At 44.9% G+C, this 21,596-nt stretch overlaps 1 protein-coding gene across 2 annotated transcripts in view; it reads left to right on the top strand.

Annotated features, from left to right (window-relative positions):
- pdzrn4 (PDZ domain containing ring finger 4) overlaps window positions 1-21,596 on the top strand; it is a 425,267-nt gene that overhangs the window by 389,358 nt on the left and 14,313 nt on the right. For both annotated transcript variants that reach the window (XM_067999883.1, XM_067999884.1), the window contains 2 exons: window positions 737-839; window positions 17,109-17,210. In XM_067999883.1, the coding sequence (XP_067855984.1) occupies window positions 737-839; window positions 17,109-17,210 (205 nt within the window). The remainder of the gene's footprint in view (window positions 1-736; window positions 840-17,108; window positions 17,211-21,596) is intronic.

Raw genomic sequence — 21,596 nt, 5'->3', positions numbered from 1 at the left:
TCTTTTGGATGAGACATGATACAAAGGTCCTGTCAGATGGATGTGAAAGGTCCCATGGTACTATTCGATGTTCTCCCAGTGTCCTGGCCAAAGTTTAGCCCAAAACAAACACCACTGAAAAAACAGACTATCTGGTCATTTGTTTCACTGCTGTTTGTGGGACTTTGCTGTACACAAATTGTCTACTATGTTTCCCTACATTACAACAGTGACTACAGTTCAAAAGTACTTAATTGGCTGTGAAGCACTTTGGAACATTCTGAGGATGTGAAGAGTGCCATTATAATTGCAAGCTTTTTTCTTTTTCTTGGAGGTGAGGGTGGGGGGGATGCAGGGATATAGTTGGAGTTACTTTGGAACACCACACTGTGACGCTGCCATTACACACATTGGGCTTGATAATAGTCAACGTTCATTCTGTTCACTACTCCTGCTCTATTTTTGGATATATACCTGAAAAGGAAAAGTTTGCAGGGCTATGACAAAAGGGCAGGGCAGTGGGACTAATTGGACAGCTCTTTCAAAGAGCCAGCACAGGCACGATAGGCCGAATGGCCTCCTTTTGTGTTGTTATGATTCTATGATTCACTTTGAAATAAATAAAATTTGAGTCAGGAGCAGAACCTTTGATATTGCACATCCGAACGTCCGTGAATGTAGGAAGAAGATGGATTCAACACCTCCATTTCCACAGCGTGATCTCATTCTAGTTCTCCTTGCATCTTCCCTCACACAGCTGTCACTCCCTGCATCCTATGGCCCACGATTACTACGAAGCCAGTGATTACCTTCCCAACTTAGCACACGACGGGGACCGAGCTGATGAGCTGGAGTATGAGGTAAGGCAGTAATTCATTTGGAGAGAGAGAAAGCTGACAAGATGGTCAGCTCCGTCTCCAAGTACTTTTTAACTACCTTTAATGAAGCTCTAATGTCATTAGTGGGAGCTCTTAGCAATCTTATTCTCTAAGCCAAATTAGCTGCGCTTTAAAAAAAAATGTAAGTAGTTACAAAATGAGTGAGATTCTGTAGGACGCTTATTATTAATTGGACTACCTCCTAAACAAAATCAACCAGTTATATAAAAAGATATACAAGCAAACTTGTTTTCATATTGTCTAAAATTCACCACCATTATTACAGAGATAATTATTCCAATTGTACTGCTGATCTTCAAGAGCAGCATCATGCAGTTTGGCCTATAACCAGTGTTTGCCAGTTAACATTTTAATGCAAGTTTTAAGAAATTTTGCAATCTGAAGGAAGTTATCAGATCGTATGTTAAAATAGACTTTTACATGACAATCCAGTGCGGTGCTAGTTCTGGTATTAGTTCCTAATAATGGAAAGCCTGGGTATTGTAGGAAGACTGAATGCCGCTCGAGCTTCTATTCAATAGCCTGTAATCTCCACTAATCGCACCATCACAGTCATTAATTTACCATCAGCTGTGATTTTACAGCCTGAGGCAAAACCTCCTGACTGGAATAAAGAGTGCTTGACATGAAATTCAAATAGAAAAGTGCCCTTTTCAGGCAGAAGTCTCTTCAAATAACAGGGTGAATAAAACATTACGCAGTAGCTCATTCCACAACAGAAAAGGCGTAAAACCGACAAAAAAGGAAAATGATTGCGTTCTTATGAGTGATAATGAGGGGCGAGATTTCTTTTTGTCATTTTGCAGTGTGACAACTATGAAATTATGCATTCTAAAAAGGAAGATATTTGTCAGTAAGGGCCTTTCACAGTGCTTCACATTTTGCTTAATACTGGCAATTTTGCATTCACTGATACACAAAGGGAAGAAAACACTTTGCATTGATAATATGTGAATGTTTCGGATATAATGGATGATTGTCAGTAAGCAAACTGAAATTTGTTTGCCAAAAATGTTCGCCGGATAGATTACATTGTGTTGCCGACTGTTAATTCATCTGCGCATCTTCCTACTCCCAACCTCAAAAAGATGTTGAGCGTGCAAAAAGACAGTATTCCCCACAGGCAAAAAGGTGAGCAAGATGGATAGCTGTGCAGGTTTGGAAAATGGAAAGGCCTAGCACGGTACTTCAGCATGCTTTGTGTGAGCGCGGTCACAGATGGCTGCTCAAGGAATGTAATATCCGTGTTGGACATTTTGCAGGAACGATGACAGAGTGCAGTGCAATAAATTGAAAAGACCACTTTTTTCTCTGTGTGACCCACCTGGACATACATATTTCAGTTAGGTGACTGAGCCAAGGGAATGAGCAGTTATCACATCTGTTCCATCCGTCAGAATTTTTCTTTTAAGCTGGTGACTATTTATATTGATAGATTGCTGTCGCCTTTTATTAGTGAGTTGTCAGGGCCATCAGTTTTTGCATTGGGTAAGATAGGCAGCAGGCAAGTGGGGTGAGGGGAAATTAAAGTGCCAGTATACTTAGAAAATAAGTGCAGAAACATTTAACATCTGTCTTCATTTCTCTACCCTAACTTTTGTACATTCATCGCTTCTCATATAGATTATTTTTCCCCTCATTTTCCCTCTTTTACCTCCTGATGGTGCTGCCTGCTTTGCGATCTTTTTTATTGGTTAATGGAGTTCGGCACAGACAGGTTAAATTAATTGGCGCTGTTGAGGTCTAAAAATGAAGAGTGGTCAGTACGGGCTTATTTTACAGAGTTTAGAATGGAGGCTGTGTTGGTGGAGAAAATGGGGATTCTATCTCCTTAAGAAGCTTTGTTTCTTCGGCCTGTGGGGATTTTGCAGCTGGATGCTGTGTCACAATCTGAGGCCTTTAGAAGAGGCAATTAATGCTTATCCAGCCCATCGGTTCACGCACTTCCTCCTCCAATTTGTCAAGACCGAGCAACTTCCCTAACGAGGCACACACTGTTTTTACTTTTCAAATTTCCCAGCAGATGTGTCCCCTACACTGTCAAAATGAGAGAAGAGGGAAGCTGCTCGCTATTTTTTGAAATCAAAGGCAGTATTTATGCAGCATATCAAGATTGGCAACTCTCTAGATTCACAAATAATTACTGTGTTGTTTTGTGTAGTTGTCTTTTCAACCCGTCTAGACATTCACGTGAACAATTGAGAGCCAAGTCCCAGCATAATCTGAGGCTCAAGTGATTCATTAGTTTAGCATCGTAATTTGACTTGATATGTAGCATTTCTGTATTACAATCTGGTAAATAGAATCATAGAATCATAGAAGTTTACAACATGGAAACAGGCCCTTCGGCCCAACATGTCCATGTCGCCCAGTTTATACCACTAAGCTAGTCCCAATTGCTTGCACTTGGCCCATATCCCTCTATACACATCTTACCCATGTAACTGTCCAAATGCTTTTTAAAAGACAAAATTTTACCCGCCTCTACTACTGCCTCTGGCAGCTCGTTCCAGACACTCACCACCCTTTGAGTGAAAAAATTGCCCCTCTGGACCCTTTTGTATCTCTCCCCTCTCACCTTAAATCTATGCCCCCTCGTTATAAACTCCCCTACCTTTGGGAAAAGATTTTGACTATCTACCTTATCTATGCCCCTCATTATTTTATAGACTTCTATAAGATCACCCCTAAAGCTCCTACTCTCCAGGGAAAAAAGTCTCAGTCTATCCAACCTCTCCCTATAAGTCAAACCATCAAGTCCCGGCAGCATCCTAGTAAATCTTTTCTGCACTCTTTCTAGTTTAATAATATCCTTTCTATAATAGGGTGACCAGAACTGTACACAGTATTCCAAGTGTGGCCTTACTAATGTCTTGTACAACTTCAACAAGACATCCCAACTCCTGTATTCAATGTTCTGACCAATGAAACCAAACATGCTGAATGCCTTCTTCACCACCCTATCCACCTGTGACTCCACTTTCAAGGAGCTATGAACTTGTACTCCTAGATCTCTTTGTTCTATAACTTTCCCCAACGCCCTACCATTAACGGAGTAGGTCCTGGCCCGATTCGATCTACCAAAATGCATCACCTCACATTTATCTAAATTAAACTCCATCTGCCATTCATCGGCCCACTGGCCCAGTTTATCAAGATCCCGTTGCAATCCTAGATAACCTTCTTCACTGTCCACAATGCCACCAATCTTGGTGTCATCTGCAAACTTACTAACCATGCCTCCTAAATTCTCATCCAAATCATTAATATAAATAACAAATAACAGCGGACCCAGCACCGATCCCTGAGGCACACCGCTGGTCACAGGCCTCCAGTTTGAAAAACAACCCTCTACAACCACCCTCTGTCTTCTGTCGTCAATCCAATTTTGTATCCAATTGGCTACCTCACCTTGGATCCCGTGAGATTTAACCTTATGTAACAACCTACCATGCGGTACCTTGTCAAAGGCTTTGCTAAAGTCCATGTAGACCATGTCTACTGCACAGCCCTCATCTATCTTCTTGGTTACCCCTTCAAAAAACTCAATCAAATTTGTGAGACATGATTTTCCTCTCACAAAACCATGCTGACTGTTCCTAATCAGTCCCTGCCTCTCCAAATGCCTGTAGATCCTGTCTCTCAGAATACCCTCTAACAACTTACCCACTACAGATGTCAGACTCACCGGTCTGTAGTTCCCAGGCTTTTCCCTGCCGCCCTTCTTAAACAAAGGCACAACATTTGCTACCCTCCAATCTTCAGGCACCTCACCTGTGGATGATTCAAATATCTCTGCTAGGGGACCCGCAATTTCCTCCCTAACCTCCCATAACGTCCTGGGATACATTTCATTAGGTCCCGGAGATTTATCTACCTTGATGCGTGTTAAGACTTCCAGCACCTCCCTCTCTGTAATATGTACACTCCTCAAGACATCACTATTTATTTCCCCAAGTTCCCTAACATCCATGCCTTTCTCAACCGTAAATACCGATGTGAAATATTCATTTAGGATCTCACCCATCTCTTGTGGTTCCGCACATAGATGACCTTGTTGATCCTTAAGAGGCCCGACTCTCTCCCTAGTTACTCTTTTGCCCTTTATGTATTTGTAGAAGCTCTTTGGATTCTCCTTTGCCTTATCTGCCAAAGCAATCTCATGTCCCCTTTTTGCCCTCCTGATTTCTCTCTTAAATCTAATCCGGCAATCTCTATACTCTTCCAGGGATCCACTTGATCCCAGCTGCCTATGCATGTCATATGCCTCCTTCTTCTTTTTGACTCGGGCAACAATCTCCCAAGTCATCCAAGGTTCCCTACTTCTACCAGCCTTGCCCTTCACTTTATAAGGAATGTGCTTACCCTGAACCCTGGTTAACACACTTTTGAAAGCCTCCCACTTACCAGACGTCCCTTTGCCTGCCAACAGACTCTCCCAATCAACTTCTCAAAGTTCCTGTCTAATACCATCAAAATTGGCCTTTCTCCAATTTAGAATTTTAACTTTTGGGCCAGACCTATCATTCTCCATAGCTATCCTAAAACTAATGGAATTATGATCACTGGTCCCAAAGTGATCCCTCACTAACACTTCTGTCACCTGCCCTTCCTTATTTCCCAAGAGGAGGTCAAGTTTTGCCCCCTCTCTAATCGGGCCATCCACATACTGAATGAGAAATTCCTCCTGAATACACTCAACAAATTTCTCTCCATCCAAGCCCCTAATGCTGTTCACCTAAAACAATGGTTACCTGCTGAAATAAATAAAATATCACTGTTTACTTTTAAGTTAGCACTGGTGCCAGGTAAGAAATGCAGTAAAAGATATCTCTACTTCCCAATGTATAGATGCGTATTCGCAGTGAGTGGCTGAGCCATATAGAGCAGGAAGGTCTAATGTTTGATGCCCAGTCTGTCCTGAGTTAGCTGATTTCAGCCAAGGATACAGTAGGGCTTTGAGTTAGGGAGATGAAAATTGACCATTTCTATCAGGCGAGGACAGGATTGGACTCAGGTGTGATGTCCCTGCAGTCAAATAATCTGCTGACTGTCAAGGCTGACACATAAAGAATGGCCTTTTGGATGAGGTACTAGAGGGTGCCCAGCACCCAGCAAACCCTATTTCAATGAGGAGACCAACATCTTGAAGGGAAGAGAGAAACTTGGTAAGAAAAAGAAAGATCTATCTCTAAGAAAATCAGACCTTTTAAACTTTTTTTCTTAGTGTTGAGAAGATTACAGTCACTACTGGCTGTTCTACCTCTTTAAACAGGTCAAAGAATCATTTCTCCTCGACATTCAATCTGCGGCCTTGAAAGAGAGTTCTGTCGAGTGATGTGGAGGCAAAACGCACAAACTAAAAGTGAGACCTTACTTTCTAACAAAAGAGTAATAAGGAGAGTGCATTGTTAATAGGTTAATATGTTACTCAGCCTGTGGATGTTCAGGGGCCCAAATGAATTTAAAGCACATGAACAGGTGTGCACATATCCCAAAATGGACTTGAAGAAATTAGTGAGCAGCAGGCCTCAAAAGTCATATTTCTGTACGTTTTGCTTTGGAAGGGACACTTTCTCGTGGAAGAAATGTACCCGTCAAATGAACAAATACGCAAGTTCCAAGTCACTTCAGACATGATATTGTCACATTCAGGTCACGCGATGATGCGTTTGTACCTGATTTATGTCACTGATGCTCTGTTCTTGCAAGGAATGATGCCAAGCACTTTCTTATGAGGACAGTGATAAGCCGCACCGAACTGCGATCGGACTGCTTCCAGTCAGTAAATATTTCTGCCCCTTCCTCCTCTGATTTGTCCGAATTACTGATGCTACAAAATCTAGTTGAATCATTAGTCTCCAACTCAAGCCCATAATCAGACTGCTTCTGCCAGCAAGCAGGTTAGGCTTCACTGGAACAAAATGATAGGTGACACTGAATTCAGGTGGAGTAAAAAAAAATCATATAATTATAGAAACATGTATCACAGAAGGAGGCCATTTGGCCCATTGTGCCTGTACCAGCTCTTTGAAAGAGCAATCCAATTAGTCCCACTCTCTCCACAGCCCTTCAAATCTTTCCTTTTCAAGTATATATCGAATTCCCTTTTGAAAGTTACTGTTAAATCCGGACAAAGATTCTGGAGTGATTATTTTAATAATTTGGGACATTTTGGAGAAATCGTTTTGGTTCAAAAATGATTGAAAAGAGGAGGAGGAAATTTACAGATCATTTTACAACAGCACTTTTTTTCCATCTAAAATTGGCAGATTACATCGAACAAACATTCCTTCCCCTTTGAAATAGCACACATTATTTTTCCTGTGAACTAAATGAATTAATTGCCCCATTCCCCAACCCGTCCTTTAAAAGTGGCAGCAGTTTCTCCCTCGTTACTCAGTGATGGATCTTATGCAGTGTGCCACCGACTTGTACAGACTGAGAAGGTTCCAGGTTCAACCCCTAAGATGCACTGAGTCAGCTTGCTGTCGCCCAGGATAGTGGTGGGGCATGTACGATGGAGGCCAAAAATCAACCAAGGCTTCGGCTCCTGATTGCCATCCAGTGAACTAGAAGAGTTTGTGTGGGCAAATTGCCTCAATGGTCCGGTAGCCCACCGATGCTCACTGCTGAGGCTTGAGCAAAGATACTGAAGGGTTCTCCTAGTGTCTGTGGCACTGTACCCTGGCACGAGTTGCCATCTTTAGGAAAGGAGGGGAGAAACATACGGATTAAAGGAAGGTCCAGATCTGCAGATCTGCCGGTGTCTAATGCTGCTTGCAGTCACTTCAGAGCAGACTTACTACTGGACTGCATTTAAAGCAGCCAGTACTCTTAGCTCTGAGCCAGTACAGAGGACAGACGGGCTGTGATTTTGCGGGGGGAAGTGGGGTGGGGGGGAAGTGGAAAGTGGTCAGAGACATTCACAGCGTTGTGGGATTCTTCGTTTTGTGTAACTTCAGCTCAGTTTATTAAAATCCAGACCTTGATCCGAACTGAATAAACCATGATTTATACTTGTGTAATGTTACAGTGTTCTAAGGCTTCAAGTCAGCTGCTGTTCAGTAACTAAAAGTTTGAAGACTTTGTGCATATTGGAAAGGGCAATCCATTTGCCAGCATCACTTGAGGATGAGGGATGGGTTTGGCCTCATCTTTTTATCATTGAGGAACATAGGTGTAGGGCCAGCTCTTATAATGTAGGACACCACCAAAACTGAGAAGAGGAGGAGAAGTCAATCAGGAGTGGAGGACACTTGAGGCCAAGCCTGGACTGTAGGAGCAAGGAAAGAGTGACGAGGCTAAGGAGTTCGGCAGCTTTGGGAGAGAATGAGCTGGAGAAGAAGACTGCGGCAACTCTTGATTGCAACACAGCAAGGATTTCAGAAGCAGGAAGAGCGTGTAGGATGGTGTCTTCGATATAGGCTTTGGAGCAACATAAGAGCGGTGCTCAGAGGGGCACTGAGCATAATAGTATCAATAAATTAGAGAGCGAAGGAAAGGCTGGATGGAGTGAGAGGCAGCTCGGAAGCTGAAGGTGAGAGAAGAATTGACTAGTGGATGGAAAGCTGTTCCTTGTACCCTGGAGTAAGAGCAAGTGTTTAACGATTCTCAGCATTCAAGTCTTGGACACATTTGGGCTGCTTTTTTTTTTGCAAAATTAATCTGACCTTTTGCAAAATCGTCAGTGGCAAGCAAGCGGCTTTGATTTTCTGAAATTAGAACTAAAACCGCTCTTATTTTTTTTATTGGTTTTATTTATTTTTCAAGCCTTTGTGTTTGTTCACACAAGGGGTAATGCAGCTTCCTAATGAATAGCCTCGGCTTGTTATCAGGATACCCTGGTGCTAGGTGGAGATTAGAGAAATCAGATGAATTAAATGTCAATGATCTGCTTTGCACAAATAAAAGGAGCGAATTAACAAAAAAAAAGTTAATTTGCAGGCTCCGCAAATCAGAGCCAAAAAATGCAGCCCTCCCGGTGGTTAATTGTGCAAAGCAGCTGGAAGAAGCGATGCATTGTGTTGTTGGAATGTTTATGCTCCGTAAATTATGCCTGTGTTTACAATCGCTCTCTGCAAAATGCTGACATTCAATGCACCTGTGACAGTTGTCATCCATAGCTGTCACTGGTAATGAATTTCCCAATTTACTTAGCTGCTTCTCACCCCCCAGTAGTATGTGTCACCAGCTGGGGGGAAAAAAAGAGCCGAGTGACAGACAGGACGCATGAACAAATATGTCAGAGTGCTCCAAATTTATTTCTTTTCAGGACTTGTTAAGGAAAGATTTAAGAATCAGAAATGCCCGGCGTGTTTTAGCTCTGTACCGGGAAACGAGAATGGAGTGAGACTGTCGGATGGGGTCTGCAGGATTTCTTTGTGTTTCACTTTGTGTTTCCACTGAGCGCAGAAAATGAAAACTCACAGGCCTGTTAGAGTTTACAACAGCATTCCATTGCTTGTCAGAAGCTCTGCCTGACTGTGGCAGTTTGATATCTGTGCACTGTTTCAAGATGTTTGTGTTGTGTTTCACATTTTGGTGGAAGTGCAGTCACTTTCTTTTTCCCTTTCTTTCTTACCCTTTTTCTTTCCTTCACTTCTTTATCTCCTTTTCTTTCCTTCCCTTTCTCTCCCTCTTTCCTTCTCACCCTTTTTCTTTCCTTCCCTCTTTCTTTCCTTCTTTTCTTTATTTCCCTTTTCTTTCCTTCTCCTTTCTTACCTTCTATCCCTTTCTCTTTTCTTCTAGTTTTTTCACTCCTTTTCTTTCCTTTCCTATATATTCTTCTCTCCTGCTCTCCTTCTTTCCTTGTGTCCCTCTTTCTTTCTCTTGTTTCCTTTTTTTTCAGCCTCCGTTCTTTGTCCTTTTCTCTTTCATTCTCTTCTCTCCGCTCTGTACTAATTACAGGGTATGATGTCCTCTGCATGACATGTAATGAGATTGTAAGCCGGTTTATAAAGAGGAGCTCTTCCCCCTTACATTGTTTGTTCTTGGCTAGAAAGGTTCAGCAGTGGTGTGCAGTTTTACTCTTTATTGGCCTTTTTGCATGTCAACACAATCTTCAACACGTCAAATTAAATTAATACCTCTGCCTATAGCTGATTTATATTCAAATTTGTTTTGTCACTCTATAGACTGATTCTGGATTGTAATGGCTTGGTGATTTCCAGATAAATTTTCTGTCATATCGCACCCTGCGTAATTGGAAGGGAAAGCCCAGCTTTAATTACGATTCTAGATACATCCATCATTGGTTGAAGGACTGAATCCCTATGCTGTGGAGCTGTTCATGTGACTGAATGACTGAAAGCACTGTCCAGAACTCCTCATCTTTTTAATGTTCCTCAACAGAGAATGGGTTGAGGCTACGATGCAGTTGTGGCTTGTTGCTCAGGCTCATCCTCTTAGCTAAGTTCTAAAAGCAATCCTTACACTCCAAATTTTCACGCTGAAATTTCAGTCAGGATTTTTTTTTTGCTAATTGAGCCTGAAAATCCATCCAACAGAGATTTAACAAAATAAATCCAATTGAAATAGTGAAAAAATAAGCAGATTGTCAGGATGTAATGTAACCCCACTATTTAAAAAAGGAGGGAGAGAAAAAACAGGGAATTACAGACCAGTTAGCCTAACATCAGTAGTGGGGAAAATGCTAGAGTCTATTATAAATGATGTGATTACAGAACACTTGGAAGGCATTAACGGGATTGGACAACGTCAGCATGGATTTATGAAAGGGAAATCATGCTTAACAAATCTACTGGAGTTTTTTGAGGAGGTAACTAGTAGAATAGATAGGGGAGAACCAGTGGATGTGGTGTACTTGGATTTTCAGAAGGCTTTTGATAAGGTCCCACACAAGAGGGCAAAATTAAAGCACATGGGATTGGGGGGAATATACTGGCATGGATTGAGAATTGGTTGACAGACAGGAAACAGAGAGTAGGAATAAACGGGTCTTTTTCCAGGTGGCAGGCAGTGCCTAGTGGGGTACCGCAGGGATCAGTGCTTGGGCCCCAGCTATTCACAATATATATCAATGATTTGGATGAGGGAACTGAATGTAACATTTCCAAGTTTGCAGACGACACAAAGCTGGAATGTGAGCTGTGAGGAGGATGCAAAGAGACTCCAATGTGATTTAGACAAGTTGGGTGAGTGGGCAAGAACATGGCAGATGCATTATAACGTGGATAAATGTGAGGTTATCCACTTTGGTTGTAAAAACAGAAAGACAGATTATTATCTGAGTGGTGATAGATTGGGAAAAGGGGAGGTGCAACGAGACCTGGGTGTCCTTGTACACCAGTCGCTGAAAGCGAGCATTCAGGTGCAGCAAGCAGTTAGGAAGGCAAATGGTATGTTGGCCTTCATTGCAAGTGGATTTGAGTACAGGAACAGGGATGTCTTACTGCAGTTGTACAGGACCTTGGTGAGACCACATCTGGAGTATTGTGTGCAGTTTTGGTCTCCTTATCTGAGGAAGGATGTCCTTGCCATGGAGGGAGTGCAACGAAGGTTTACCAGACTGATTCCTGGGATGGCAGTTTTGACATATGAGGAGAGATTGGGTCAACTAGGCCTATATTCACTAGAGTTTAGAAGAATGAGAGGTGATCTCATCGAAACATATAAAATTCTAACAGGACTAGACAGACTAGATGCAGGGAGGATGTTCCTGATGGATGGGGAATCTATAACCAGGGGTCACAGTCTCAGGATGCGGGGTATGCTATTTAGAATCGAGATGAGGAGAAATTTCTTCACTCAGAAGGTGGTGAACCTGTGGAATTCTCTACCACAGAAGGCAGTGGGGGCCAAGTCATTAAATATATTCAAGAAGGAGACAGATATATTTCTTAATGCTAAAGGGATATGGGGATAAAGCGGGAACAGGGTACTGAGTTAGACGATCAGCCATGATCATTTTGAATGGCGGAGCAGGCCCTACTCTTGCTCCTATTTTCTATGTTTCTATGACCCAGAAATTATGGTAGGTGACATTGGAAAACAGACATTTTGCAGAGTTATTTTTAACCTTGCAGTTTTTTTTCTCTCTCCTTTGCTCTTGAAGATTATGATTCAGCTGCAGTACAGTTCAACGGGGACTGGATACCTGACCTTACCTCACCCAAGAGGCCATTGTTGTTTTCCTACATTGCAACAGTGACTACACTTGTAAAGTGCCTTGGGACGTTTTGAGGTAGTGAAAGGAGCTGTGTAATGCAAGTTTGTTCATTCTTTCACGTAGCGCGACTGAGCCCGACCGTGTACACACGCACACACAGAGTTGAGACTAACATGTGAAGAATGGACCATTTGGGCAAGGCACTGAAAGGATTTTGGTGTCTGTGGAACTGCTCTCTGGCATGATTCACCATCTTTGAGCAAGGAGGGGAGAGAAGTATTGATTGCAGAAAGCATGGTGACAAACAGTATGTTTGAAGTGTTCTTTCTGCTATTCCAAACTTTTCTCTCCAGCCCAGGTCATCGAATAAAGAAGTAGGAACCTTCATTCCCTCCAGGCCAGGAATGCTGAGGGCAGTTGTAACATCCCACTATTCTGCCCCTCTACCCCCTAACCCACCCCGGGCTAAGGTCAGCTATCTCAGTACAGACCACGGATCGAGATTCGAACCCTGCTGCTCTGTGTGGCCGGGTTCCATGTCTTGGAATGAAAGGTGTATTTCATTTAAATTAATTACCAAATTTCCAACACCGTACCTTTTTTTTGGAGGTGGGGGGGCGGGGAGAGGGAGGGAAGAGGGGGTAAACTTCAAACAACAGGGTATCAAATTGCTGCATGCTTCACAATCTCTTTTTCTTTTCAATCCCTGAATCATAGTATACATTTAATAAAAGTCACAACAGTTGCTCTAAGACCCTTCATAGTTTGTAAGCGTGTGAAAAGTAGCACTGGGACACCCAACTTTGTGATGTGGGTTTTGTGTACTAACATCAAAGTTTTTGCACTTTTTGCATTAAATCCACCCCGGGGCGGGGGAGAGAGATAAAATTTAGTGTTCCTGTTTCTGAGCACAATCCAACGACCACTGTGGGGAAGTCCTTGTGTGTAGGGGTGTCAGGTGGGGACAGGATCCAGCTTGGCTGTGACGCTCCTGTGGCTGAATAGCCTGCCACCACTCATTGTTCAGGCTCGCAAGTAAAGAGTGGTCACTTGGATGTTGGTGCTGGTATTCCAGAAAGAGTCGCACCTTCAGGCAAGGAGAACACTGCGATCATTTCACCAAGGATTAAGTCATGTGGTTATCCTCTCAATACCTTCACTATTCCCAGTTAAGAACTGTCCTTGCTCTCAAGTCCTAGCAGATATCAGTTGAAGCAGAGGTGGTGTTATACTGGGGGCGAGTTATGAAGACGGATAAAGGAATTGCAGATACCAGAGAGAAAACTGAAACAGTTGAAATCCTTTGCCTGCTGAATCTGGCTTTCTGGGAGGGGGTGGGGGCCACTGAAAGGCTATGGAAGGTGGGACACTTGGAGCTTTCAAGACTGAGATTGATAGATTTTTGTCGGGTAGGGGTATCAAGGGATATGGACTTGAGGTACAGATCAGCGATAATGTAATCGAATGGCAGAGCAGGCTCGAGGGGCTGAATGGTCTACTCCTGTTCCTATGTCCTGACAGTGATTGGCATTGTCAAATTTTATTCAATACCACCTTCATCTGGCTGGTCACAAGGTGTCAGAGTGGCCAAAGATATTAATCTGAAAAGTAGTTTAGGACAATTCAATTGAATACAAACTTCCATTGCGATATAGTTTATATTCCATTTCTCTTTTCATTCTCGGATAGATTCCTCTTATTTCTTTTGTAACGTAAATAGTTTGAATTGATGGAGACCAGACCTGGAAACCTTGTGAGTGTCACTGCTTGCGAAAACTCCATTAAAGTTTCTGTTTATTCTATACATTGCCAGAAGCCTGAAATATAATAGTATGTCTGCTGACTGTAGACATGAACTGGGTGCTATTGCTTGTCTTACAAGGGTTCTTTGTGCTTGAAGTTCACCTCGCCCACCCCTCCTGCTGATTGCCTGGGGTTCCCATTGCTGACTGTAGTGTTGTATGATTGCATGTGTATCTAGCTGGGGCGGGGAGGGGAGTGGAGGGGGGTCGAGACCTGCCGGTAATACTGACATTCATTTGGTAAAAGATCTTGGTTGGAGAATGAGGAGAAGCAACCACTAACAACATGGCTGTTGAAGGATAAGCATAGGCACTCTGGACTTGTAAAAGTCTGTTTCATTTTATTCAAAATCCAGTTTTATAAACAACAACGCCCTTTCCAATGTAATATTTTCTTTGACCCTGTTGTCAGGGTTGGTTCATTTTTGCCATTGGGACTATCAAAAGCAACTTTTTGGTTTAGTAACTGTGAGTTCTGCTGCTTTCATTTCTCTTTTACAATCTCTAGCTTAGTTTCTATTCCTTCCCCTTTGTTTCTCCAGCTGCTTTTCTCATCCTCACTCTCTCTTTGACTCTGCTTTCCCTATCTCTTTAACTCTATATCATTCCCTCCCCTTTGTATGATGTGTGACACGAAGGTGGAACATTTCTGCAAAAGACACAAGGGAAGTTCAGATCCACCTTTTTGCATGTGGAGATGGAGGGGTGAAGCAGTAATTGCACGGTGGAGTGGTGAAATGTGAGTAGAACCCACTGATAGATAGTTCCTCACATGGAGTATTCCTGTACATGGAGTATTCAGAACAAATACAAATCTGTGCTGTCCCATCAACCTCCTCCTGATAATGCATGGTACTTAGAGTCATAGAGTCATAGAGTTATACAGCACGGATAGAGGCCCTTCGGCCCATCGTGTCCGCGCCGGCCATCAAGCCCTGTCTAATCTAATCCCATATTCCAGCATTTGGTCCGTAGCCTTGTATGCTATGGCATTTCAAGTGCTCATCCAAATGCTTCTTGAATGTTGAGGATTCCTGCCTCCACAACCCTTTCAGGCAGTGAGTTCCAGACTCCAACCACCCTCTGGGTGAAAAAGTTCTTTCTCAAATCCCCTCTAAACCTCCCGCCTTTTACCTTGAATCTATGTCCCCTTGTTATAGAACCCTCAACGAAGGGAAAAAGCTCCTTAGTATCCATCCTATCTGTGCCCCTCATAATTTTGTACACCTCAATCATGTCCCCCCTCAGCCTCCTCTGCTCCAAGGAAAACAAACCCAATCTTCCCAGTCTCTCTTCATAGCTGAAGCGCTCCAGCCCTGGTAACATCCTGGTGAATCTCCTCTGCACCCTCTCCAAAGCGATCACATCCTTCCTGTAGTGTGGCGACCAGAACTGCACACAGTACTCCAGCTGTGGCCTAACCAGTGTTTTATACAGCTCCATCATAACCTCCTTGCTCTTATATTCTATGCCTCGGCTAATAAAGGCAAGTATCCCATATGCCTTCTTTACCACCTTATCTACCTGTTCCGCCGCCTTCAGGGATCTGTGAACTTGCACACCAAGATCCCTCTGACCCTCTGTCTTGCCTAGGGTCCTCCCATTCATTGTGTATTCCCTTGCCTTGTTAGTCCCTCCAAAGTGCATCACCTCGCACTTTTCCGGGTTAAATTCCATTTTCCACTGTTCCGCCCATCTGACCAACCCATCTATATCGTCCTGCAGACTGAGGCTATCCTCCTCGCTATTTACCACCCTACCAATTTTTGTATCATCAGCGAACTTACTGATCATACCTTTTACATTCATATCCAAGTCATTAATGTAGACCACAAACAGCAAGGGACCCAGCAGCGATCCCTGTGGTACCCCACTGGCCACAGTACTTAGGGAACCTGAAGAGGGGAAGAAAAATAACAAGTGGTAAAAGTAATTTTTTTTTTTAAAGAACACCCTTATGATTTCCAACAGGTATGTATCTGATTAAGATCTGTTTGCTGTAACATGGGAACCAACAAACCGTTGGGAATGGGCAGCAGACATTTTGTCAACCTCAGTGTAGATATGTGTCATTTTAAAGGCCTATTGCATGGCAGGGGGAGCGTTACAGTTGAACTGAGATTGGGAGAAGAAATCAGCCAGGGTTCCTGTCTTTAATTGCCATTGAATGACCCCTCCGGAAGGGAAGGACAGCAGTGGGTTTGACTGCACTGCTCCCTATAACTGAACAACCTGCCAACATTCACTGGGACAAAACTGCAAAGAAGGAAGGTTGGTGTTTTTTTTTCCCCAGTACACTGTGGAGTTTTACTTGGAGTTGGTGTCCTTGGTCATGGCCTTTGTCCCTTCCGACAGGGTGAGCTTGGCCAGCTCCCCTGGGCAGCAGCGAGCGTCTGGATCTCCCCACAGCTGGTGGTCGAGCGCTTGTTCTAATGGGCCAGTCGGGAAGCTTCACCCGTGATACACTCGAAAATATTGTTCGCAAAGGAATTCATGATGCTCATGGCTTTGGGGGACATGCTGGGATCGGGGTGAACCTGCTTCATCACTTTGTAGATGTAGATCGAGTAACTCTCCTTCTTCAACCTTCTCTGCTTCTTGCCGCCCTTTGCTGTGACGTTACTCACAGCTTTTGTGGCGCCCTTCTTGGGTGCTGCTTTCTGCTCCTCAGACATCCTCACATTCACTTGTGTAATTTGATAACATTTACATTTAAGCTGTTCTATTGTTCAGTCATAAATTGTACTTCAACAGCGGAACCTTAAAGAGAAAGCATTGTCATAGAGAAAGGCAGTAACTTGCTCCTTAAAATGGCCCCATCTTCCAAAATAGTCATACATGTATTAGATTTTTCCAGTGTTAAGACATTGAGCAGCTGTACGACCTGTACAGTTGTGCGTTAAATCACAGCTCCCCTCTCAAGCCAAATGAATATTTTACCAGTGTTGCCCTGAAACATCTTTGTGTAGACCTGTCATAAACATGTCACTCTCAAATAAAGGTAAATTGCTGGTGGGACCAGTTAGCACCAGTTATTGGAAGTATGAACTATATGTGACATATTCAGAGGATTTTGTACCAAGATGTGTACAATGATCAGCACACATGATGACATGAAGTCTGATTTTCACTTGTCAGGCCAGCTGGATATACATTTGCTGGAAAAAAACGTATCTTGGGAGATGTGAAATATGCAGTATTTTGGAAAAATGCAAAACGAGTCGTGGCACAGTGTAAGGCGGGAAGTGAAAACAAAGAAGCTTAACTAAAGGCTTGATGCTGTGTGTTTTCTTTCAGGAGGTTGAACTGTGCCGCATCAGCAGCCAGGAGAAGCTGGGCCTGACTGTCTGCTACAGAACAGATGATGATGAAGATGATAGCGGGATCTATGTCAGTGAGGTAAGTTGCTGTGGAAGAAAGCGAGCAAACAACGGCCTTTAATGGCCCCGACTGTTGAGGGTTGGCAATGAGCCAAGTGTTGTCACTTCTAATTGCCGTGGTAAATTGCATTGCCCGGGTAATATGATTATTACAGCCTGTTTATTTTAAGCAAATGTTTTAATGGTAGATCTTAATTACTGAACATTGTCAGAGCAAAAAAGAATTAAATGATTATAAAAATCAAGTTGACTACCCACATATGCTCGGCTTTTACACAAAGCTTTCATCGAACAGTCAATGCTCCAGATACGAGGTATTAACTGAGTTCTAATTGAAAGGCTGCTTGGAAAAAAGTGACTTAACATTGCACATCAACACGATCAAAAGCATCCACTGTTGTGAGCGGCATTAATAACTAAAATGTATACATTGAGGTATGCCCATGACTGTCAACGACTCTCTTTGTGATACTTTCTTTGCCAGTCTTATTAAAAGGCACGTAATGGGGAGAAGTTACAGGGAGCGTGCTGTGAATGGATTCTCTGTTAACAAGGAATGAGGAAACCTGCAGCTGAAGCTATACCAGCTGTGCCTACTGCACTCAAACTGGCAGCTTCAGCACTTTATTTTTTTTTTTTGGCTAAGATGTAGAAAATTCAGGAGCGCAGTTCAGTCCAGCTTGGTTCTAATCACCTGTACCCTGACTACAGCTTTACATCCGCACCAAGCTTCACATCATATCAGGTGGCTATTGAGACAGAGACTCTAACCTCATTTAAAAGGCAATGGGATTAGAAAAGGGAGAGTAGAAAAGGATACAGGGAAGGGGCAGGGAAATGGGGTGGGTGGGGTGGTTACAGTTGGAGAGCTAGCACTGGCACATATCTGATGAGCCAAGTGGCCGCCACTTGTGCTGTCTATGATTCTAAATGTGGGTCTGCTGAGTTTCATTGTTAACCTGTGTACGGAGGGAACCAAGACAATTTAACTCCTTCATTGCTGTGGACAGATTTACTCATCCAGACTTCATCAGGCTTGAGGGGCAGCAAAGGTCCACTTGTTGGACAACTTCATTTGTGTTTTGATGCAATGAAATACATCACAGATTAATCTAGCCAATCTGCAAGGTGTGGTCTTCCAACTGGGTGGGAAAATCAGCCTTCAATGGTTAAGGAGGCTAATTTTTAAAGCTCACTCGGTGTAGACCCTGGCGGAGGGGACGTCCTGCCTGGTGTAGACCCTGGCGGAGGGGGCATCCTGCCTGGTGTGGACCCTGGCGGAGGGGGCGTCCTGCCTGGTGTGGACCCTGGCGGAGGGGGCGTCCTGCCTGGTGTGGGCCCTGGCGGAGGGGGCGTCCTGCCTGGTGTAGACCCTGGCGGAGGGGGCGTCCTGCCTGGTGTGGACCCTGGCGGAGGGGGCGTCCTGCCTGGTGTAGACCCTGGCGGAGGGGGCGTCCTGCCTGGTGTGGACCCTGGCGGAGGGGGCGTCCTGCCTGGTGTAGACCCTGGCGGAGGGGGCGTCCTGCTTGGTGTAGACCCTGGCGGAGGGGACGTCCTGCCTGGTGTAGACCCTGGCGGAGGGGACGTCCTGCCTGGTGTAGACCCTGGCGGAGGGGGCGTCCTGCCTGGTGTAGACCCTGCGGAGGGGACGTCCTGCCTGATGTAGACCCTGGCGGAGGGGGCGTCCTGCTTGGTGTAGACCCTGGCAGAGGGGGCGTCCTGCTTGGTGTAGACCCTGGCGGAGGGGACGTCCTGCCTGGTGTAGACCCTGGCGGAGGGGACGTCCTGCCTGGTGTAGACCCTGGCGGAGGGGACGTCCTGCCTGGTGTAGACCCTGGCGGAGGGGACGTCCTGCCTGGTGTAGACCCTGGCGGAGGGGACGTCCTGCCTGGTGTAGACCCTGGCGGAGGGGGCGTCCTGCTTGGTGTAGACCCTGGCGGAGGGGACGTCCTGCCTGGTGTAGACCCTGGCGGAGGGGACGTCCTGCCTGGTGTAGACCCTGGCGGAGGGGGCGTCCTGCCTGGTGTAGACCCTGGCGAGGGGACGTCCTGCCTGGTGTAGACCCTGGCGGAGGGGACGTCCTGCCTGGTGTAGACCCTGGCGGAGGGGGCATCCTGCCTGGTGTGGACCCTGGTGGAGGGGGCATCCTGCCTGGTGTGGACCCTGGTGGAGGGGGTGTCCTGCCTGGTGTGGACCCTGGCGGAGGGGACGTCCTGCTTGGTGTAGACCCTGGCGGAGGGGACGTCCTGCCTGGTGTAGACCCTGGCGGAGGGGACGTCCTGCCTGGTGTAGACCCTGGCGGAGGGGGCGTCCTGCCTGGTGTAGACCCTGCGGAGGGGACGTCCTGCCTGATGTAGACCCTGGCGGAGGGGGCGTCCTGCCTGGAGTAGACCCTGCGGAGGGGGCGTCCTGCCTAATGTAGACCCTGGCGGAGGGGACGTCCTGCTTGGTGTAGACCCTGGCGGAGGGGGCATCCTGCCTGGTGTGGACCCTGGCGGAGGGGGCATCCTGCCTGGTGTGGACCCTGGCGGAGGGGGCATCCTGCCTGGTGTGGACCCTGGCGGAGGGGGCATCCTGCCTGGTGTAGATCCTGGCGGAGGGGGCATCCTGCCTGGTGTAGACCCTGCGGAGGGGACCACCTGCCTGTTGTAAAACCTGCCCGGTGTTGTTTAAATTTTTTTTAGGGGGGAAAGCGTTAGAAAAGATAGGCCAATTAAGCACAGTAAATGGCTGATTAACAATTTTTTAAAAAGATGAGGAGAGACCAAGGAAAAACATGGTTAGCAGAATGATATTGTTTAAATTATTTTATTTTGAATTATTGTGTTAAGATAGCAATATAACTACTCTTAATGTAGCTCTCGTATGGAAATGACAGTATTTATTTCAGTGAGATTGTGCAGGCTGAAAGCTTAGAAACCGTTTGACTGGACGACTTTTATTTTATCCTGAAGGAAGGGAAGTCCAGATGCTGTAATTATGTGATTCAAAATTGCAATCATTAAAAAAAAATTGTGAAGCATGTTTGGCAATAGGACATCGAAAGGTGATCACAAATGAGAAACAAAAGGGGTCCATTACCGAGAAATAGCCGGTTTAAACAGGAACCCAAAAGAAAAATGAGAGAAATGAATAGCTGAAGATAGCAATCGCGCCAAAGGTGATAGATAGGGGTGCCCCTTGGCGGCAGGGTCATCACTCAGCTCTGCGCAGTGGTGACTTTGATAAAGTGTAATTTGTATCCCAAATTCTGCAACACACAATAACAAGAACTAGTGTCAGATGGGAGCACCCATGAATCATGATTGCCACGGCCTCATCTGATCATCTAAACGCTGGCCCCTTCTTAAAATTCCTTATTTGTTGCTTATCTCGAGTGCTTCTGACAGATAATGAAGTTGTATAAAAATTGCACTTTTGAGTGTTTGGCTGGTGTAATTTTACATAAACTGGGTCGCGCGCCGTGTGTGGGGAGAACTGGATAATCTTCTGCTGACCTGTTTGCAGTGATGGAGCAGTAAGTAAACAGCAGGCCGTTCAAATGTACTGTTATATGTCGGAGGAATGTTCCGATTAAGCTTCAGTCCTTTCAGAGTGGGAATCTTTTATCGATCTCCAGCCCCGGGCATTAAATGCAGTTATTTTAGTTAGGAGATTAAACGTTTGCCTTGGAGTTTAGTAACCTCTCTATCTGTCTGTGACACTGACATACTTTTCTATGTATGTCTCCTTATTTGGGCATCACCCTTCTGCCACACGCCTGCAGCTGCACAACTCCACCACTGGATGAGAGCTGATCAGCCCCAGAAGCTGCAGATTGCCTACAGCTGCACCTGTGCACTCCGAGGAAAATTCCCCCTGTTCTGACATTACGTGGACAAATCCACGGGAGACTAGTTTACCATCAAAATGATTTTGGGAAAGTCCAGCAACATTCAGACTGCAATTTGAACACAAAACATGGCACGACCATCAGATGGTAAAGAAGGGCAGTGATGACCATTAGGTTTTTGCCAGTCTTGGGCATGTGGCAATGCAGAGACAGCCCCATCTGAAACTTGCCACCATGCACAAGATATTCTGGCCATTTGGTGGGTGCATTATTTCAAAGGGCTCCTATTTTAAAGTGTTGCTCGGGCTCCATTTCTCATGCTCCCCCCCCCCCCATTTCTCTCCCCAATCTTATATCTCTCTGTGCTATCCATGTTTGTTAGCCAAGTAGGGCGTGTAAGTGATCTACACGAGGCTTCTGGCAATGCTACCTCTCAGCTGGCCACTAGTGGCATGCCAGAGGGACTCAATCTCTTTCCTTATGGAAACAGTCTGGAAATTCAGTCAAAAATCCCTTCCCCGAATATGTCTATAGATGAATTCTATTTGATGATCTTGGTCATTTTAACAATGA

This window comes from Heptranchias perlo, chromosome 18 (genome assembly GCF_035084215.1).
Source record: "Heptranchias perlo isolate sHepPer1 chromosome 18, sHepPer1.hap1, whole genome shotgun sequence".
Taxonomy (NCBI): Eukaryota; Metazoa; Chordata; class Chondrichthyes; order Hexanchiformes; family Hexanchidae; genus Heptranchias; species Heptranchias perlo.
This window is presented reverse-complemented; position numbering and strand designations above follow the sequence as displayed.